This window comes from Sus scrofa, chromosome 11 (assembly GCF_054392235.1).
Source record: "Sus scrofa isolate SSC_HxYL_T2T_F1_AM1 chromosome 11, Sscrofa_HxYL_maternal_Yorkshire_Landrace_v2.0, whole genome shotgun sequence".
NCBI classification, from domain to species: Eukaryota; Metazoa; Chordata; class Mammalia; order Artiodactyla; family Suidae; genus Sus; species Sus scrofa.
Window position 1 is genome coordinate 26442213 of NC_139393.1, and position 19047 is coordinate 26461259.

The 19047-nt window shown below is 38.9% G+C and overlaps 1 protein-coding gene across 2 annotated transcripts in view; it reads left to right on the plus strand.

Moving 5' to 3' along the window:
- Positions 1 to 18978, plus strand: part of SUGT1 (SGT1 homolog, MIS12 kinetochore complex assembly cochaperone) — a 54672-nt gene extending 35694 nt beyond the window's left edge. The window contains exon 13 of one of the 2 annotated variants that reach the window (XR_014819591.1): positions 393 to 4469. Coding sequence is in view for 1 of the 2 variants with exons in the window: in XM_005668449.4 (XP_005668506.1) it covers positions 6795 to 6896 (102 nt within the window). In the remaining variant the exon portion in view is untranslated. Of the gene's footprint in view, positions 1 to 392; positions 4470 to 6794 lie in introns of those variants that run through there. The other variant, XM_005668449.4, reaches the window with a different exon arrangement.
- Positions 18979 to 19047: the final 69 nt, after the last annotated feature.

Sequence of the window (19047 nt, forward strand, 5' to 3'; positions counted from 1 at the left end):
GCTAATTGGATGTTCCAGGCTAGGGGTCACATCAGAGCTGCAGCTGCAAGCCTGTGCACAGGCACAGCAAGCCATGTCTATGACCTACACCACATCGCTAGATGCCTGACCCACTGAGCAGGCCAGGGGATCGAACCTGCATCCTCGTTCGGATTCATTTCCACTGTGCCACAACGGGAACTCTGGGAGTTCCTTTTGACTGGGCTTTGTCTGAGTATTTCTTCTTACTCTAAACTTAGAATAATTATTGAGGAAGTTGAGAGCTTCTGGACGAGATAAGAAACAAGTGATGTATTCCAAATAAATTTTTTCATCAGTGAGTTAGAACTTGGAGTTCCTGCTGTGGCACAGTGGGTTAAGGTCTGGTGTTGCAGCTGCAGCGTAGGTTGCAGCTGTGGCTTGGATTCAGTCCCTGGCCCAGGAACTTTCATGTGCCACAGGTGCGGCCAAAAACAAGAAAAAAAAATACCAGGGTTACAGTGGGTGATATGGAATTATTCTAGTTGGATTTATCACAGTAGCTGATGAGTTCTCAGTGAGCCAGAATCACATATAATCTCAATGTCAGAGATGAAAAATATAGAAGGGAAACTTCCAGAACAGTTTGGCAAGTAGGAGGTAAATATTAGTTATTCATTGGTTTGTTAATAATTTCTCTGTTGATTAAGAAAATTCAGGCTTTTTGCCAGGGCATGAATACCACCTGAATTAGGCCTCAAGTTCTGAGGTTTTAATGACATGTCATCACTGTAGAACTGTGTAGATTTTGCTTAAAGGTATATTTATTTGACTTTTACTAGCTCTGGAAACATCACAGTTTTGAGTTGGTTACCCTGTGCTATATGTAGGTTCTTGTTACCTATCCATTTTATATGTCGTTGTGTGCATATTTCGGTCCCAAGTCCCTAATTTATTTCACCCCACAACGTTTCCCCTTTGGTAGCCATAAATTTGATTTCTCTTCGAGTCTCTTTGGTAGGTTCTTTTATATCATTTTTCATTAGATTCCGTGTATAGTGATCTCATATGATTTGTCTTTTTCTTTCTGACTTACTCTACTTAGTCTGATCATTTCTGGGTCCATCCATGTTGCTGCAAATGGCATTGTTTCCTTCTTTTTTATAGCTGAGTAATATTCCACTGTGTATACATACCACATACTCAACAGTATAGGTGGGTTTGGGCTCCCTTTTCTCCATATCCTCTCCGGCATTTATTGTTTGTAGACTTTTTTTTTTTCTTTTTGTTTTCAGCCACACCTGGGGCATATGGAAGTTGCTGGGCATATGGCTGTGACCTATGCCACAGCTGCGGCAGTGCCAGATCCTTAACCTGCTCTGCCACAGCAGGAAAGCTTATTGTTTGTAGACTTTTTGATGATGGTCATTCTGATTGCTGTGAGGTGATACCTCCTTGTAGTTTGATTGGCATTTCTCTAGTAATTAATGATGTTGAGCATCTTTTCATGTGCTTTTTAGCCGTCTTTCTTCTTTGGAGAAATGTCTTTCTTTTTTCTGTTATATTGTCTTTATGCTGTAAATTTCCATCTCAGAGGAAATTTAGCTGTCTCCCACAAATTTTGATTTTATATTTCTATTTTTATTCAGTTCAGTATATGTTTTGATTTCCGTCGAGACTTCCTATCCTAAGTATATATTCCACTTGAAGAGAATATATATTCTGCTGTTGAATGGAATGTTCTATAAATGTCCATTAGAGCTTGTTGATTGATATTCTTGTTGAATTCTTTTATAGTCTTGATTCTGTCTTACTGTTCTATTGATTGTTGAGAGAGGGTCTCCACTATGATCCTGGATTTATTGATTTCTCCTTTAAGCTTTGTCAATTTTTGCTTCGCATATTTAGCAGCTCTGTTGATTGCTGTGTTTTCATGGTGGATCGACCTTTTTATCATTATATAATGTCTTTCTCTAGCTCTGATAATTTTTAGACAGCATGTAGTTGGGTCATATTTCTTTAATTTGCTAATCTGTCTTTTAATTGATACATTTGGACCACTTACAGGTAAGGTAATGATCAGTGCATCAGGACTTCCTTCTACCATGTGTGTTTTGTTTGTTTTTGTTTTTCCTGCCTTCCTGTGGGTATTTTGAACATTTTTTAGAATTTCCTCTTCTTTTATCTGTAGTGTGTTTTAGTGTATCTTCTTGGCGTAGCATTTTTAGTGGTTGCTGTGGATTTTGTAGCAGGTATATTATACATAGCTTATTGTATTGTCTACTGGTGTCCATTTTTTGGACACTGAGCGACATACAGAAACCTTATCTTTCTTTATCGTTTCTAATTTATAATGTAATTTTCTTGAGTATTTCCTCTACATACATTTAGAAACCACATTATACAATGTATTAATTTTCATTCAGCCATCAATCATATTTTTTTTTCTTTTTCTTTTTCTTTTCTATAGCCACACCTGTAGCACATGGAAGTTCCCAGGCTAGGAGTCCAGTCGGAGCTGCAGCTGCTAGCCTACACCACAGCCATAGCAGCACTGGATCTGGGCCGCACCTGTGACTTGCACTGGAGCTTGTGGCACTGCTGGATCCTTAACCCCACTGATCAAGGCCAGGGATCGAACCTGCATCCTCATGAACACTATGTCGGATTCTTAACTCATGTCCAGTTCTTAACTCGCTGAGCCACGATAGGAACACTGTCAGACATAATTTAGAAAACTTAAGAGAAAAAGCAAACTCTATTGTATTTATCCATGTGGCAGCCTTTCTTCCTTTCTAACTTTCAAAGTTCCATTTTTTTGCTTCTTTTCTGTTTGGAGAACTTCCTTTGGGCATTCTTTCAGGGTAGATCTGTCCATGACAGAGTCTCTGCCCTGGCAAGGGTTTCTTTGGATTTTTACTGATTGGGATTTACTGAGTTTCTTGAATCTGTAGGTTTATTTCTTTTGCCAAATTTGGGATATTTTCATTCATTATATCATCGAGTGCTTTTTCCGTCCTACCTTCTTTGTTTTCTTCTTGGAACCCATGACACAAATGTATGATATTTTGCTAGGGTAGAACATCCGCAGGACTCTCTTCGTTTTATCTCTATTTTCTCTCTTTATTTTCATATTAGGTGGTTTATATTGTTCTGTTTTCCAGTTCACTGATTTTCTCTGTTCTCTCTTGTCTTCTCTTGAGCCCATCCACCGAACTTTCTGTTGTATTTTTCAATTTTCGAACTTTCCATTTGGTTCTTCTTATATCTTTTGTTTACTGGGGGTTTCTGGTTATTTTTTTAAAGCTAATTCATAATTCTTGTTGAATTTTTGCCATGACTGCTTAAAAACTTGGATAATTCTAACATCTCTGCCATATCTATGTTAGCATTCTGTTGATTGTCTTCTCTTTTAAAAAATATAATCTGAAATCTTCCTCATTCTTGGTGTTTTTCACCAGTGCCAAGTGGTATTCAGTTGAAACCTGGACATTTTCATGTTATGAGACTGGACCTTACTTAAACCATCTGCTGGAGATGGCTTTCTCTGATGTCCCCTCCAGCAGAGGAAGGGAAGTCACTGCTTCACTCTAGCCAGGTGGAGTTAGCAATCTAGGTACCCTGCTCTGCCTCCACAGACACCCCAAGGCATCTGCTTGTTAATGTAGCCGTTGCGGCTCCCCATGTGGTCTCTCCACTGACACCACAGGCAGCAGAGAAGAAGGCTGGTTCTCCACAGCCTAGCGTGAGTGGCAGTCTAGGCTGGCTCTTCACTGGCCTGCTTGGGGATGGAGCCAGTTGTTTCTGTGGCATTTAGCTAGAGTGGTTATTGACTGAAAGTTTTCTTTAGAACAACATAAATCTGTCTTTGTCCTTGGGCTAGAGATATCAGGCTTTGTTGGTCTTTTTTTGTTTGTGCCCTTTGGCATTTCCAGCTTCTCCAGTTCCCGTTGTCAGAAAAAGGAGGCAAAAGAGAATTTAGCACCATGTCGTTTCTTGGATCCCTAGCTCATTTGTCCTCTTCCCTTCTCCTTTTAGAGTCTTCTTTTGTTTGTTAATTATATAATGCCCAAAGCTTTTAGTTGTACTTAGTGGGGAGAAAAGGAAAAAGTATGTTTCCTTAACGCCTTCAGAAGAACCAGTTTCAGTATTGACTTTTAAGAGCTTGCTGGACAGAACAGTGTGAAATTTCAAAGATGTATTATAGAACCTGTATCCATTTTCATACAGAAACTTGGCTAATTTTAATTGAACCGTACACACCCATCAAATAAGCCACTAAGCCGTCTGTTTGGCAGCATTGACCCGGAACATACCAAGGGAATGGGGAATGCAGGCATACCTCAGAGAACTGTGGGTTCAGTTCTAGACCATCATCATAAAGCAAATTTTGCAATAAAGTGAGTCACGCTTATTTTGGTTTCCCAGTGCATATGAAAGTTATGTTTGTACTATACTGTAGTATGTATTTAAAAAGCATGTACTAATTAAAAAATACTTTATTGCTAAAATATGCTAACTTTATCATCTGAATATTTAGCAAGTTGTCATCTTGAAATAGTAACATCAAAGATCATTGATAGGGAGTTCCCGTCATGGCTTAGTGGTTAACAAATCCAACTAGGAACCATGAGGTTGCGGGTTCGATCCCTGCCCTTGCTCAGTGGGTTGGGGTTCCGGCGTTGCCGTAAGCTGTGGTGTAGGTTGCAGACTTGTCTCGGATCCCGCGTTGCTGGGCTCTGGCGTAGGCCACTGGCTACAGCTCCTATTTAGACCCTTAGCCTGGGAACCTCCAGCTGTGGGAGCAGCCCAAGGAAATGGCAAAAAGACCCCCGCCCCAAAAAAAATCACTGATAAAAGATTCCTGAAACAAATGTAGGAACAATGAAAAAGTTTGAAATGTTATAAGAATTATCAAAATATGACAGAAACATGAAGTGAGTAAATGCTCTTGGAAAAAAATGATGTCCGTAGACTCACTCGATGCAGGGTTGCCACAAACCTTCAATTTGTTAAAAAAAAAAAAATCGAAATCTGGAGTTCTCCTGTGTCACAGTGGGTTAGGATCCAGTGTTGTCACTGCGGTAGCTTGGGTTGCTGCTGTGGCACAGGTGCAACCTGACCCCGTTGAATCCTTCTGTGTGCTGTGGGCATGGCCCAAAAAAAAAATACAGCATCTGCAGTAACGTACAATATAACAAGGTATGCCTAACAGATGGTCTCATCTGTGATCTCTTGGTTTAATTGGGCAAAGTGACCAACACATGCAAGATAATCAGAGAAATGCTCAGTTGCACTGCAGTCTGTAAGAGAGGAAAAAGTCACTAGCGAATATGATCGGATGATAAATCTGCTTCCTTCAGTTCTCTTAGAAGTAGCTTATTCTATAAACTTGTCCCATTTTATAGTTGATTATAGAAGTAGTCTGTTATATAAAATGTCCCATCAACATTTTGTTTGAAGCCTACTGTGTGCCAGGCCTCTGCCCTTGGAGCCAGAATGTTAAATGGTTGTAAAAATGCTCCTTGCCTTTTAGGAGCTCTCAGCTTTAATTTGGAGCCAAGAGTGGGGAGCAGGCATAAGAAGGCAGATCCTTAAAATTTTAACAGTGCAACATCACCCATGTTATATTAATGGTAATTCTGCACACGGAAGACAAACCTTATAAGAGCAGATGAAGTCCTGACTAGGGTCAAAGAAGGCCACAGAGAGATGGAGACGTGTCATGTTTGGAAGATAACTAAAGATATAAAAACTGGGATGGAGAAGAGCATCCCATGCAAAGGAACCCACATATGGGAACTTGGCAGAGCGTGTGGGGTATTGGGGTTATTTTGAGGTTCCAGTATAATAGTAGTGTATGTAACTTTATGCATCCAACAGTAACAGCTGGTTATTTTTAAGTGTTTAGATTTTAATAGTTCACTGTTCTTTCCTGTGATCTGAATCAATGCATTTTTATTGCATTAGGATAACAGCTATCCAGAACTTTATTTTTTTTTTTAATTTTTTAAATTTATTTTTGTCTTTTTGCCTTTTCTAGGGCCACTCCCACGGCATATGGAGGTTCCCAGGCTAGGGGTCTAATCAGAGCTGTAGCCACCAGCTTACGCCAGAGCCACCGCAATGCGGGATCCGAGCCACGTCTGCGACCTACACCACAGCTCACGGCAACGCTAGATCCTTAACCCACTGAGCAAGGGCAGGGATCGAACCCGCAACCTCATGGTTCCTAGTTGGAGTCGTTCACCACTGAGCCACAACAGGAACTCCCAGAACTTTATTTTTTAAATAAATGTGTTTATGAATGTGCTAGGCTTGTTGGGAAGTGTGACATTCAGTGGGTACCAAATATATAGTAGTTCTTTCTTCACCGAGACACTGATTTTTTATATCTCTATGTATGTGTACCTTGATTTAAAAATAATTCTAGCATACACTTTCATATATTTGACAGAGAACCTTAAGGGGCTCTTGAATTTCTGTCCAACTAGAAACGAGTTTACTTTGCTTAGTCTTTACTATCAGCAAAAAGATTATATCATCATTGTCTTTCAGAGCCAATTTTATTTTGATCTGAAGGTAGTATTTCCACAAATATTTCTGTGCTGATTAGCAGAAGAGGTGGTGCTCCTACCTAACTAGAGTTTCCTTTTCAGATTTTATAAAACATAGTAACTTACCTGGAAAGCCTAAGATTAAATCAAAATATTATCAGTGTATATTGAGCCAAACAAAGCTTATATTTGAGACTCTATGCTTGGAACAGTTTTAGAAAAATACTCTGTTTTGATTATATGGTCCAAGAATTAATTTGTTTTTGTTTCTTATTGCAGATGGAGTCTGGTGGTACAGTTTTGAGTACCAACTGGTCTGATGTGGGTAAAAGGAAAGTTGAAATCAATCCTCCTGATGATATGGAATGGAAAAAGTACTAAATAAATTAATTTGCTATCACTGTATTGCATATATTCACCTAATGCCCATTGTGTATTAATATTGCTTTCTTGAATTTCGAACACTGAATACATCTTTTAAAGATTATACCTCTTTACCTCTTTGTGCTTTAGAAATTATTTTCCTTCAAGTGTTCTAAGAGACTAACGAAGAATGAAATCATTGCTTCTGTCCTTAAGGATTTCACATATGCTGAAATGGAATGAAGTATCATTTGCTACTAGATAGATTAATTCTACCTAGTTGTGGGAGTGGAAAAATTGTTAGTGGGCTATCTTGGGTTATTGCCTTATTTTTGATGCAGTATTCTGCTAATAATTTATTAGACGTGGCAACTTTGGGTGAGCGTAGATTTTTTTCAATTTCAGTGTTACATTGTTTGCTTTTAAAAACTGCTTTTGAATGGAGTTGTAAATACAATTTTTCTATGAAGAAGTTTGGTTTATTTACCTTTTTCTTAAGTTTTTAATGAAAACTTGGAAAAATTATTTATCACAGGGAATTCCCATTTGATTACTTTTATGGGAAATATTTGTAATTGCACTGAGAATTTTGGCCTTTACCTTTCAAATTCTGTATAAGACACTGACAGCTGAGTTTATCATGCTGCAAGTTTAGCTATATTGAAGGCTAATCTGTGAAGCTGAGGCAAACAGTAATTTAGGAAAGGCCAACTCTTCTTCACTGCTTTTGCCGCGGCAGGATTCGTGAAATTACAGCACTGGTGGTTTGGTTTGGTTTTTGCGGTGTTTTTATTTTTGTTTTCTTTATTAGAAAATCTCTCATCTCACATCCCCATGGTTACTTTGGGTATGGTGGTTTAGGGCAGCTGCTGAGAGAGTAAATTAATATGTATATATTTAGTATCTATTCTGTTTCTAGAATAAATAGATACCGTGGGAATACAAAAACTAAAAGACATCATTAACTTCAAAGAGTTTATAATCTTGCAGAGAGAGGAAATTAACATTCATGAAGGAATTACGGAATGGTTGAATGATGAACTTAATTACACAGTTTTGAGGTATAAAAGAAGTGTTACATGATTGAAATTCTTGGCAGCCTAAGCTGTTACAAAGCAAAGACCATGGGTGACCTGTAGGTCTGATTTGTTTTTCATCATAGTTTCTGAACCGTGATGCCCTGGAGGTTGGTGTCTCTTGGGTCTCACTAACATTTTGTGGCAAGGCAGTACTCGCTACCCTCACAGCTGAGGATTGGGTAAAATGGTAGGCAGATCAGCCAGCATTTCTACCTCCAAAAAGAATGGGAATTCAGCCCCTTCCTTCTGGTCATGACCTGAAGCGTAAGGGAGTTCATAAGGAAAAGTGGTGGGGTGCTTCCAGACCATGCCCCAAACCTGCTGGTACAGCTTTGTTTATGCATGTGGAGGGTTTTCACTTGTCCTTCTGCCCACTTAGAGCTACAGGCTACTGTTTTGGGTTCTTGAACACGGAAGGGAAAGGCAAAATTAAGGTCTTGCCTGTATGAATTTATGAAGTTGTCTCCTAAGGAAACAAGATCGTGATTCCGCATGTTAAATTATCATTTGTTCTCAGGGGTGGGGAGGCTCCTGCTACCGAGGCGATGAGTTGGGGGCCTGTAGTGCCACCTCGGAGACAAGACTCTGCCTCTAGCAGGTCTCTGCCACCCACTAGCTCTCAAATCTTCTACAGGTTTATAACCTTCCTCTTGTCTTAGTTCCTTTATCCCTAAATAGTCTGTAGGGTCTTAAAGTTTAAAAGTTCATGATTCTAAGTAAGGAAACATTTTTGCCACTTAAAAGCAACTTTTTTCTTTCTTTAGATTGATACTATTAGAGAATTCCCTGGTGGCCTAATGGTTAAGGATTTGGTCTTGTCACTATTGTGGTGAGGGTTTGATCCCTGGCCCAGGAATTTGCTGTGCTTGCAGCTATTGTTTTTTTTTTTTTTTTTTTTTAAAGATAATACTATTATAAAAGAAGTTGGTCTTTTTTTTTTTTTTTTTTAGGTTCTAGTACTAGTTTTGCTTGTCTTTTAAAGGATACATTTTTCTAAAGAGTGTTTATCTGTTGGTTAGATTTCCTGGAAGTTGCGGGATTCAGGATTTTGCTCAGTCAGATGGAATTCCTAATATATGTGACTGTGGTATGTACAGTGTTACTTAGTCTAAATACAATAGATTTATGGGTGAAGAAGGGAATTTTGAGAAGTAGGTTAGATTGCTTGCCCTAAAATACTGCTTCTCTTTTTCTTTTACCATTCTGGACAAGGAAAATTTGTAAGCCTCCAGAAATGGAAAAAACGCCATTTTTAGCCTCTTAACTTTTATCCTTATTTTCTGCTATCTCAGCTGAGCTATTAATTGGTCTCATTTTCCAGACTCCATTTTCAGTTCTCAAATTTTGGTTCTTCTGGTGCTCTAGCTGCTCTTATTTCTTCAGAAGGTACTTTTTTCCTCAGTAATCATTTTGCTTTTTGAGGGTTAGTCTGGGAATACGTTTTTTCCCTTAATCTTAAGTTCTTCATCTGTTCTCCCGATTTCTATAATTATTTGCATCTTGATGAATTCTGGGAATCTTGAATGGGATAATCTGCTTCTTTGAATTCTGCTTTGAAGTAATCTCTTTAGATCGCTGTACCACAGGTTTGAAACACCCGGGTCAGTATTGGTAATTTTCTGGTATGTGTCCTCACCTGTTGAGAGTTGCTTACACACTAGCAAGTTCAGTCTTCAACATGGGCAGTTATTGGTCACTTAAAAAAAAAGTCTGTTTTCTCTGTCTTTCTGTGGAGTAGAGAAAAAGGATAGGTTGCACTGGTAAGTACGGTTCTCCCCCCAGCATTTTCATTTTTTTGATCTGTGGTGTTCACTGACTGCAGAACATCGAATCGTTGCTGTTGTCTCTCTGAGCCTGGAAAAAAACTTACTTTATCTTAGCAGGCTAACTATATAGGACAAGGGAGAAAATAATTGACCTGTCCTAGATACATTTTTTAGATAAATTTCAAATAAACATTTAAAGTGAGGGTATGTCACTATGCTATTATGAACAGTCTAGATAGAAATTTTAATAGTTTAGTCCTGAAATGTATTTTGGCTGTCCTTTCCCATTTTACCTTCCTTTTCTTCTTCCCTAATTATCTACATATGAGATTAGGTCATTGATCTGAGAGACACATCGCAGGCCGAGAGCAGTATTGCCTATTAATTGACCGTCTGATCTGCCTGGTGCACTTGAATTTTATTGGGATCGTCCTTGTCCAGGTTCGCGTGCATCTCTCTGACTTGTAGCTATTACTGACATTTCCAAAAATAGGTAGAACATTTCTGGGTGTTGTGACTGTAAAGAAATTTACCTTTATACTCTTACTCGCTGTTTTAGCCCCATAGGAATATATCAGTTCTTTCTGCCTCGGAGGAACCAAGGAAGAAATACTAAAAGCTGAAGGACAAAATAATGGTTTTTGTTCCAGCAAGGGTTATGTGTAGTTTTAAATGAGAGGGATCATCAGCATTGGTCTGGTTTCTTTTGTCTCCCAGCTGTGCCTTTTCTATTGTAAGATCATTTTACACACACCCGAGAGATTTTATTTTGGAGCAGTTTGAGAAGTTGTGGGTAAATTGGAGGTATTGATGTACTCAAAAGTGTTACTCTTTGGGGCCACCCTCGTAATTGCTTCTGAAATTAATTTAACTCTTAGTCTTTCTTCCTCCCTCAGTATCTTACCCCCTCCCCCACAACCCCAAATCAGCCAAAATCATACACATGGCTAACCTATGCAGGCAGTAGCAGTAGTACTAGTACTTTTTGTGGGCCAGGTGTCACAGAGTGCTTTATATGTGCTATCTCATTTCTAACAGCCTGTGAAGTGCTAGTAGCTACTCTTTTCAGATCAGAAGAATGAGGCCCAAGTGAAGTTCTTTGCCCTGTTTACTCACTGATAAGTGATGGAGCTGGGACTTGAACTGAGGCCTGTCCCACTTTAGTTCCCCTGCTTTTAACAATTGTGAATGAATTGGGTGGACAATGAATGATTTTTATTAATAAATTAGTTGACAGGCAGAGAATGTGCAAGTTGAATTTTTCAGTGCCTGTACATGAGCTGGGCAGTAGATTTCTTAAAGATAAGAGTAGTATCAGTTTCTTAAGTAGAAAAGGTTATTAGCAATCCAAATCTATTGCCTCTTATGGAAGGTAATACAACCAGGTAGTCTTGATGTGCGTTGAAGATTTTGTTTTTCTCAAATCCAGATAATTAAAGAGAAACAAGATACACTGAAAATTGTCATAGGCGTGAGAAGACTAGCAGGCCCATCGTGCTGATTATTCTTTTTTTGAACTTCCCACCACATACAGAAGTTCCCAGGCTAAGGGTTGAATTGAAGCAGCAGCTGCTGGCCTTACATCACAGCCTTAGCAACGCCTAATCTGAGCCAGTCTGCAACCAACACTGTAGCTCGCAGCAATGCTGGATCCTTAACCTACTGAGCAGGGACAGGGGTCGAACCTGCGACCTCATGGATACTAGTCAGATTCCTTACTGCTGAGCCACAATGGGACCTCCAAAATTATTCTTTAAGTTAGGAACTCTCACACTAGTTTTCATTATTCAAATGTTAAGATTGTTTCAAGGTTATTTCCTATTTAGATACGTGTATTGGGATCAGTGTATCACTGATTAATTCAACAAAATTAGAATGATTTAGGTTATTTCCTTTATGCCAGTCATGTGAGCATTTTATATATATTCTGAATTCTGGAGAGTGTGAAGTCTTGTAAATATTGCCTTTGCTGTGCCTCCAAATTGGAATTTTTTTTTTCTTCTGTGCCTGCTCCTGCAGTATGTGGAAGCTCCCAGGCTAGGGATTGAATCTGAGCCACAGCTGTGATCTACACTACCGCAACCGTAGATCCTTTAACGCACTGCCCCAGGCCGGGGATTGAACCCGAGTCACTGCAGCAACCCAGACCGCTGCAGTTGGATTCTTAACGTACTTGTACTATAGCGGGAACTCCCAAATTTGAATTTTTAATTCTCATTTTTGCATTGAGACTTCTCATACATATCTGACTGACTTTCTCTTGAATGATTATAGAATTCAGTTATACAAAAAGATGTTTCAGAAACAGTACTCTTGGCTCAAAAGTAATTTTTAATTTATCAAAAAGGAGTTAGGGAAATAATCTTCAAGACCTGTGTATAAGCTTTTAAAAACCACCCTGTGCAACTACAAAAGCTCTAATTGGCAGACCGTTACTGTGCGCGTGATGCACTGTGAAATGCGTTAAAAGTCAGTGAGTACTGCATAGTGGTTAAATGCATGGGCTCTGAAGACAGCCTGCTTGAGGTCAAATCGTGAGTGCACCGCTGACTAGCTGTGTGACAGTGGGCAGGTACTTCATGTCTCTGTGTCTCAGTTTTCCTATCTTTGAAATGGGGACAGTAACATCAACCTCATGGGCTTTTATGTGTTGCACGAGTTGATACCATTCTACAGTTACTTAATCCTAATTCAGATAGCCCTAAAAACTAAATTTGTGTGTATGTGTATGACTCTGGTTAAAAAAAAAAAAGTCCTGTATTTACAATATGAATAGTGTTATATTTTGCTGCGAAAATATTAACAGAATGCTACCACAAATCCTTCTGAGATTGTTACACAGTAGATAGTATACCTGTATTGTGTGCTGAATTCACAATCTGAATTCAGAAACACGTCCAGCCGCAAGTGTATGTGTACCTGTGTGTGTAAAGTGCACAGAGCGGTGCTTAATGTTAAAGTCAGATTATCTTATATGCTTTTAGGCTGAGAGGTTTAAATCCTATAGAAAGCCTTTTTGTTCTCAATTCAGTCCTTCAAGATTGAGGATTGTGTCTGAGGAAATTATATCAGCTAGTTAAAAATTGTTAGTATAATTTTAAAAATTTACAGCGCGACCATAAGAGTTTGTAGGAAAGCTTTTATTTCATTTTTGGCCAGGCCCTTGGCATGCAGATGTTCCCAGGCCAGGCATGGAACCTGTGCCAGAGCTGCAGCCTGAGCCACAGCCGTGACCACACTGGATCCGTAACCTGCTGAGCCACCAGGGAACTCCTGAAGTTTTTATTTTGAATGAGTAGTTATTTTAATTTACTTCGGCAGAGCCTCAATATGCAAGTATTGTCAGCAGTACTTTAAAAAGAATCATGAAGCGTAGTGGTGCCAGAAGATACAAACTATTATGTAGAATGTTAAGGGACTTCCCTTAAGAAGTTCTCTGATATTCCATTTTCATTTAAATCTCAAGACAGAATAAAACTATCAGGGTTTATAGAAAGTCATACTACTTATAAACCACAAGTTCTGTCCTATTATTTCCATCAGTGTAGAGAAGCCAATAGTTGTGTTTGCAAGACTTATTTCATTAGTCTGTTCTCCTCCCCTCACCCTTGAAACAGTCAGTGGGGAAACAAGAAGTATTGTGGACTCAAGTTCAGGGTTCTCCCCCAGCTACCACTTTTTGTCAGTCATTGTACTCTAGCCTTGACCTTTTCTGGGACCCATTTGACTACCAGCTGAACACTTAAGTTAGCTAGCTTAACTCCATGGTCAGGAAATATGCTAAGAGATTGAATGCATTTCCTTGGCACTGCTGCTTACCATTTTACTATTTATTAGTTGCAAAATGATCAATTTCTTTTATTTCGACTGTACCACAGAGGCAACTGTTTTATAATAGCAAAAAGGATACCAACAGATGAATCTGCAATCTTAAATTCCAAGTTTTGCTGTGTTAATAAATGGTGTTTTTTGAGAGGACAAGTGACTTAACCCTTCTGAACCTTTTTCTCATCTCTAACACTGGGTGATAATATTGCGTCAGGATTGTGAAGACAGTTAAATCCCATCTCAGAGTGTGTGACCAATAAATATAAAGTCCTTAATTTTTTTCCTCAGTGCTGTTGAGTAGTGGAATTCCTGAAAGGAAGGTACCAGTTCTGATTTTTAGCTGCTATTCAAGGGCAGTCATTATTCAGCCTCATTCAGGTTTTTGGGGGGGGTGTTTTTTTGGGGTGGTGGTGGTTTTTTTGTTTTTTAACCTCATCTGTCACTGCTGCACTGTGTACCTAGGCTCCAGGCGCACAAGAGTAGTCTATTTAAGGGTTTGCATGTTTTTTTCCATAAAGGGCAATGTAGTGAATATTTTAGGCTTTGTGCGTCACATAAAGACTCTATTGCATGTTGTTCTTGTCTTGGGTTTGCAGACCTCTGGTCTGTCTGAATATCCTATGTATATTTTTTCTTCCAACCCAACTAGAGAGTTTCAGTTTCCTACTGATGTGTCAAAACTGAGCTCCTCTGCCACCTCCAGGAAAGCTGTTTAATTTTGTGCTGCTACTCTGGCAGTGGCTGGCTTCATAGCAGTTGGGTTGGGTTATTTGCTTATGGTTGAGACACCCATTAGATCCCTTGATAAGAGTCAAACCAAAACCACAGTGTCTCATAGGCATGTTTGAGAGTTTGATCTGTTCTTTCTTTAGGGAGTCACTACAGCTGACTCATTTCTTGCATCATTTGAGCCTCTTTGGTGAGGGTTTTGGGGGCTGCCTTCCAACTTTCTATCTGCTGGAGCTGCTGTGTAGAGAATGAGCCCTCAGAATTTGGCAGGTGGTGTTAATGCTCCCCAGAAGACTCTCTGTATTTTCTTCTCTTCATTGTTTAGGTATCTCCCATTAGAATAGTCTTGTGAAATCCGCGGGAATTCACTGCCACCCCAGCTGGGGTCTTGGAGGTCCCTTACGGATGATGCATCAGAGCTGTACTGGTTTAAGGGTTAGTAGCTTGATAGCTGTTTTACCCTGTGTGTCCTATTTGATTATGTTACTGTTTTTGGATCTTGGCTGCAGAGCAGGGTGCTTTTTCACGTCGTATCAGAAGTGTTTGGTATCAGAAGTGTTAACCTTACACCAAACTACATAATTAGTTTTTAAAACTGTAGTTTGTTGCTTATATCATGCCCTTGAAATTGATTATTTATTCATCAATATAGATAACAGTGATTTTTCAATAGATTTTTAACCCCTGGTCAGGAGAGCTAAATCTAATTTGTTCTTCAGCTATCTTCATAACTAGAGGGAATAGCAGTTATATAACTTTAAAACCCGTGTAATACTCAAGTATTTTTTGTTTCGCTATTTTCAGATTCCTTTTTTTTGCCACAACTGTTTTAAAACTAAAATATGTGTGTTTCCTTAAAGAAGGGACTGAACTTTATTTTCTAATTCAGTTAGTCATCCTTTGGGAAGGAATTTTGAGCCCAAGAAACTCGTAGGGGAAAGGAGGCCAGAGTTTTATAAAGCCAGGAATGGGTCTGGGCATGTGAACAGGTCTGAAAACCAAGAGTTGAGTCAGGCAGTGTATAAGCATACCAGCATCCGGAGGTGGAAATTTGAACTGCTTACTAGTACATTTTTTTTTCTGGAAAACCTCCAAAGAAATTCTGAGATACTGAACCTCTTTGATCAGGGTTTTATACTTGATTTTTTTAACAATATTAATGTCCTTGAGATTTTTCTGTCAAAGCCATATGTGTTTTTCTTCGAATGGGTTTTCACTGTAGTATAGGTAATAGAATGATATATAGAACAATATAAATAAGTACAAAATACATAGTTTATGATATCATTCATCAACATTGAGTGCCAGGGATGTGCCAGACACTGTTCTGGGCTCTAGGGAGACACTGGTGAACAGATCCTTGCATTTGTGGAGCCTAACTTATGGGGGAAATAGCAGAGTACATGTGAAGTGATGTCAAGTGCTGAGAAAGAAAACTAAATGTGCAAAGAGGACAACAGGTGGTTGGAATTTGAGATCCGAGATCAATTGAGAATTCAGTGAGCAGGTGATGCTCGAATACAGACTTGAGGGCGGCGGAGGGAGCTGTGAAGATGCTTGAGAAGGAGCACTGCCGGCGGAAGGAACAGCAGATGTAGAGTCCTGCTGTGTTTGAGGGATGCTGGGGAAGCTACGGGGCTGGGGCAGAGTGAGTGAGGGGAGGTAACGGGGCCTAGAACAGGTAGGGCCTTGCATATAACACAGGGGAGATGATGGTAGCCGGGCCAGCGCTTTTCCCAGCTTCATACAAAACCTGTGATCCTCAGTGCTGTCGAAGTTTGGCCAGTTGTCATTCTTTTTAAAAATGCTTTTAATTTTTATCAGATGTACATAGAATCGGATCAGATTTACTTTATAAATCTAACAATGTTTGCAGTGGAATTTCCGTTCTGAACACCCGGTGGTATCGATGTGAATGAATTTGCGTGATGGCATATGACTTACTGGGTATATGAGAAGCCCTCACTTTCAGTATTTTTTTGAAATACTTTATTTCTGTTCTTTTTACATACTAAACTATAGGCAACATCACATTTTAGCGTAATCTTTGTTTAGCAGAACTATTTCCTATTCTATTTGTTTAGCAGAACTATTTCCTATAGCTATAGCAGACTAGATAATGAGAAAAACTGAGTCAATTAGAATGACTGGTTGTGCACAGGGATTTAAGAATAAGTGTGGGACTGGATTTCGTGTTTAATAGAACTGTCTAAATCAGGTCAGCAGGCATGTTTTTATGGGCCATCTGCCAAGACTAGAAGCATCTTTGGCACCTATTACTCCCCTAGACATGTATTTGCATGAGACATGAAACAAAGTCAGTATTTTAGAGCTGGAATAAATCTTAAGTACTGTCTAGTCTAAGCTTTTGGTTTTACGAATGCATTTTTTCGAGAGCATTCTCACATGCTTTTTTCCTTCATAAGAGTTCTTTAACGTAACTCACACGGATAGTTGGTGAGAGAACTTTTGTACTCATCTCCTAACAGTTGCCCCAAATACCAGGCAACTATAAAAATTAGAGCATTGGGAAGATATTTTCTATGATAATGTATAATACAGTGGTTCTCAAACTTGAGGGTGAAGCCCTCACCTGGGAAGCTTGTTTTTCAGAATGTAGGTTTTCTCCACCTCCCTCCGGAGTTTCTGAATTAGTCGGTTTGGGATCGGGCCCAGTAAATCTGTGATTTTGATGTATGTGACCTGGGGCGTTGCTCTTAAAACACCCTGATCTTAAGGCGTAAAGGAGACAATTTAAGTGAGGTTACTAGCACTAATCATCTCAGACGTCTTATTTCCACAATTTTTAAGAAAGTAAAAAGCTACTTGGGGTCTTGTTCTTTTGAGAAGTTTCCCTCTTCCATGGCCGTAGAGGCAGAGGAGAGATGCTCAGTGATTATTTTTGTTCCTCTGTCGGCAGGCCCTTAGGGTCCTTGCCATACCCCGATCGAATCCGCATAACGGCATGGTCCTGCCCATGATGAAAGACAGCCTCTCTCAGTCAAAATGAAGCAAATTGAAAATCTCGGAACAAGATGCTAGTTGATCACTGCTGAGAGATTACTGAAATTGAGCAGAGAACCCTAGAATACTCTGTTCATGGAGTATGGATGCAGTAGCGTGGTGCTGACTTATGATGAGGCACCCTTCCTTCTCAAGCAACTGGAATGTTGTCGGGTGTTGCCTGATTACACATAGGCACTGACTGAATATTACAAATTATGGTGCTGGTGGATTAGGTCGAGAGAATGTGTGTGAGGAAGATGTTTATGGAGGGGAAATCTTTCCCACTTCATAATTGTGTAGTTCCCTAGTAACTAATAGGCAGGAATATGGCTTTAATTAGAAGGAAACCACTTGGCCGTCAAAAGCATTATGTCCTGCTAAGAGGAAGTTGATGCCTGCTAAGTTTATTCCAGGTCTTTGACTATGTCAGTATAAAGTAAGCTCACTATAAAAAAAAATGGCTAAGAGTCTAGATTAATGGAGTGTAGGCAGTTGAAAGGAAAATTTTTAGTAATTAACTAATTCACACCTTGGAGGGCTGAAGGACGGGAGGCTGCAGAAATCATGTTGAGTTTTTTTTAAAGTTACTTTAAGTAAATTTGTAAATATAGTGCTAGTTTCAAGAAAAAGTACATAGAGGTTATTTCTTCTAAGCTATCTCATTTGTTGCTATTAAAATTTTTGTAGCCATATTACAGATGAGAAAAAGCAGGTTGATTCGATTATAGGAATTCGATATGAAGCGAATTTTTGTAAAGCAGCAGACACAAATAGAAGAGGAATATGACAATAAACTCACAGAGGAACTTAGTGGTATATACCTCTTAAAACAAATAGTTCTTAATAATTTGGTGTTTTAACTTAGGGACTTATATTTATAGCTTGTGAGTATGCTGTTTACACCTATCACTGATTTTTTATCACTTCATGGTGATAACTTATAAATGTAATAACACTGACTCCTGTATATGTGATTTTAAAACTATTTAAGACTTGGTAAAGGTTCAGTAAACCAAACACCTTAGAAAATAGCACCAGCTGTTTGCTAGGTTAGGTCATACATGTGTAAATGTGTGTGTGTATATGTGTGTGTGTGTGTATACATACATACATACACATGTATATACACTTACCTTTACACAGTAAGAACCTAAAAATTGTATGTAAATTGATTGCTTTTGAATATAAGCAGTTTAAATAAAGCCTGTGGTGAGTCCTTTTATTGTTGTCAGTCAGTCAACAGTAACTGTTTTGTAAATTTGATTCTACTATATTGGGCTTTTTCAAGGTGAAACCTGTATATGCATATGAAATATGAGCATGCATATATGTACAAAAGCCCTTTTTAAAGAAGTTCAGCTTTCTTTCATAGATACCAAAACTCACTCTGCCTGTAAAATGTTTTCGCTCAAGTTTGCATTGACTCCCAGATTTACACCTTTCTGTTCACATGCGCTACTAGGAATATCTATGCATGTTGATTCTTGTCAGTGCGCTCTCTTTCCCCCTCAATAAATTAGTTCACTTTTAAAAATTGTGACCATTTCTATACAATGAATGTTCATAAAACAAGCTAGCATATTCAGCTTATACAGAAATAAAAATTAAATACCCCACTTAAGACAAGGAATTTCTATTTTGTAAACATGTAGCTTGTATTTCGGAGTATAATAAAATCTGGTGTAAGAACAACTGTCCAGTGGGTTAAGTGATTATTCTGAATGTGTTTAGTGTCTTTTTTTAGTGGCAACGATTATTTGA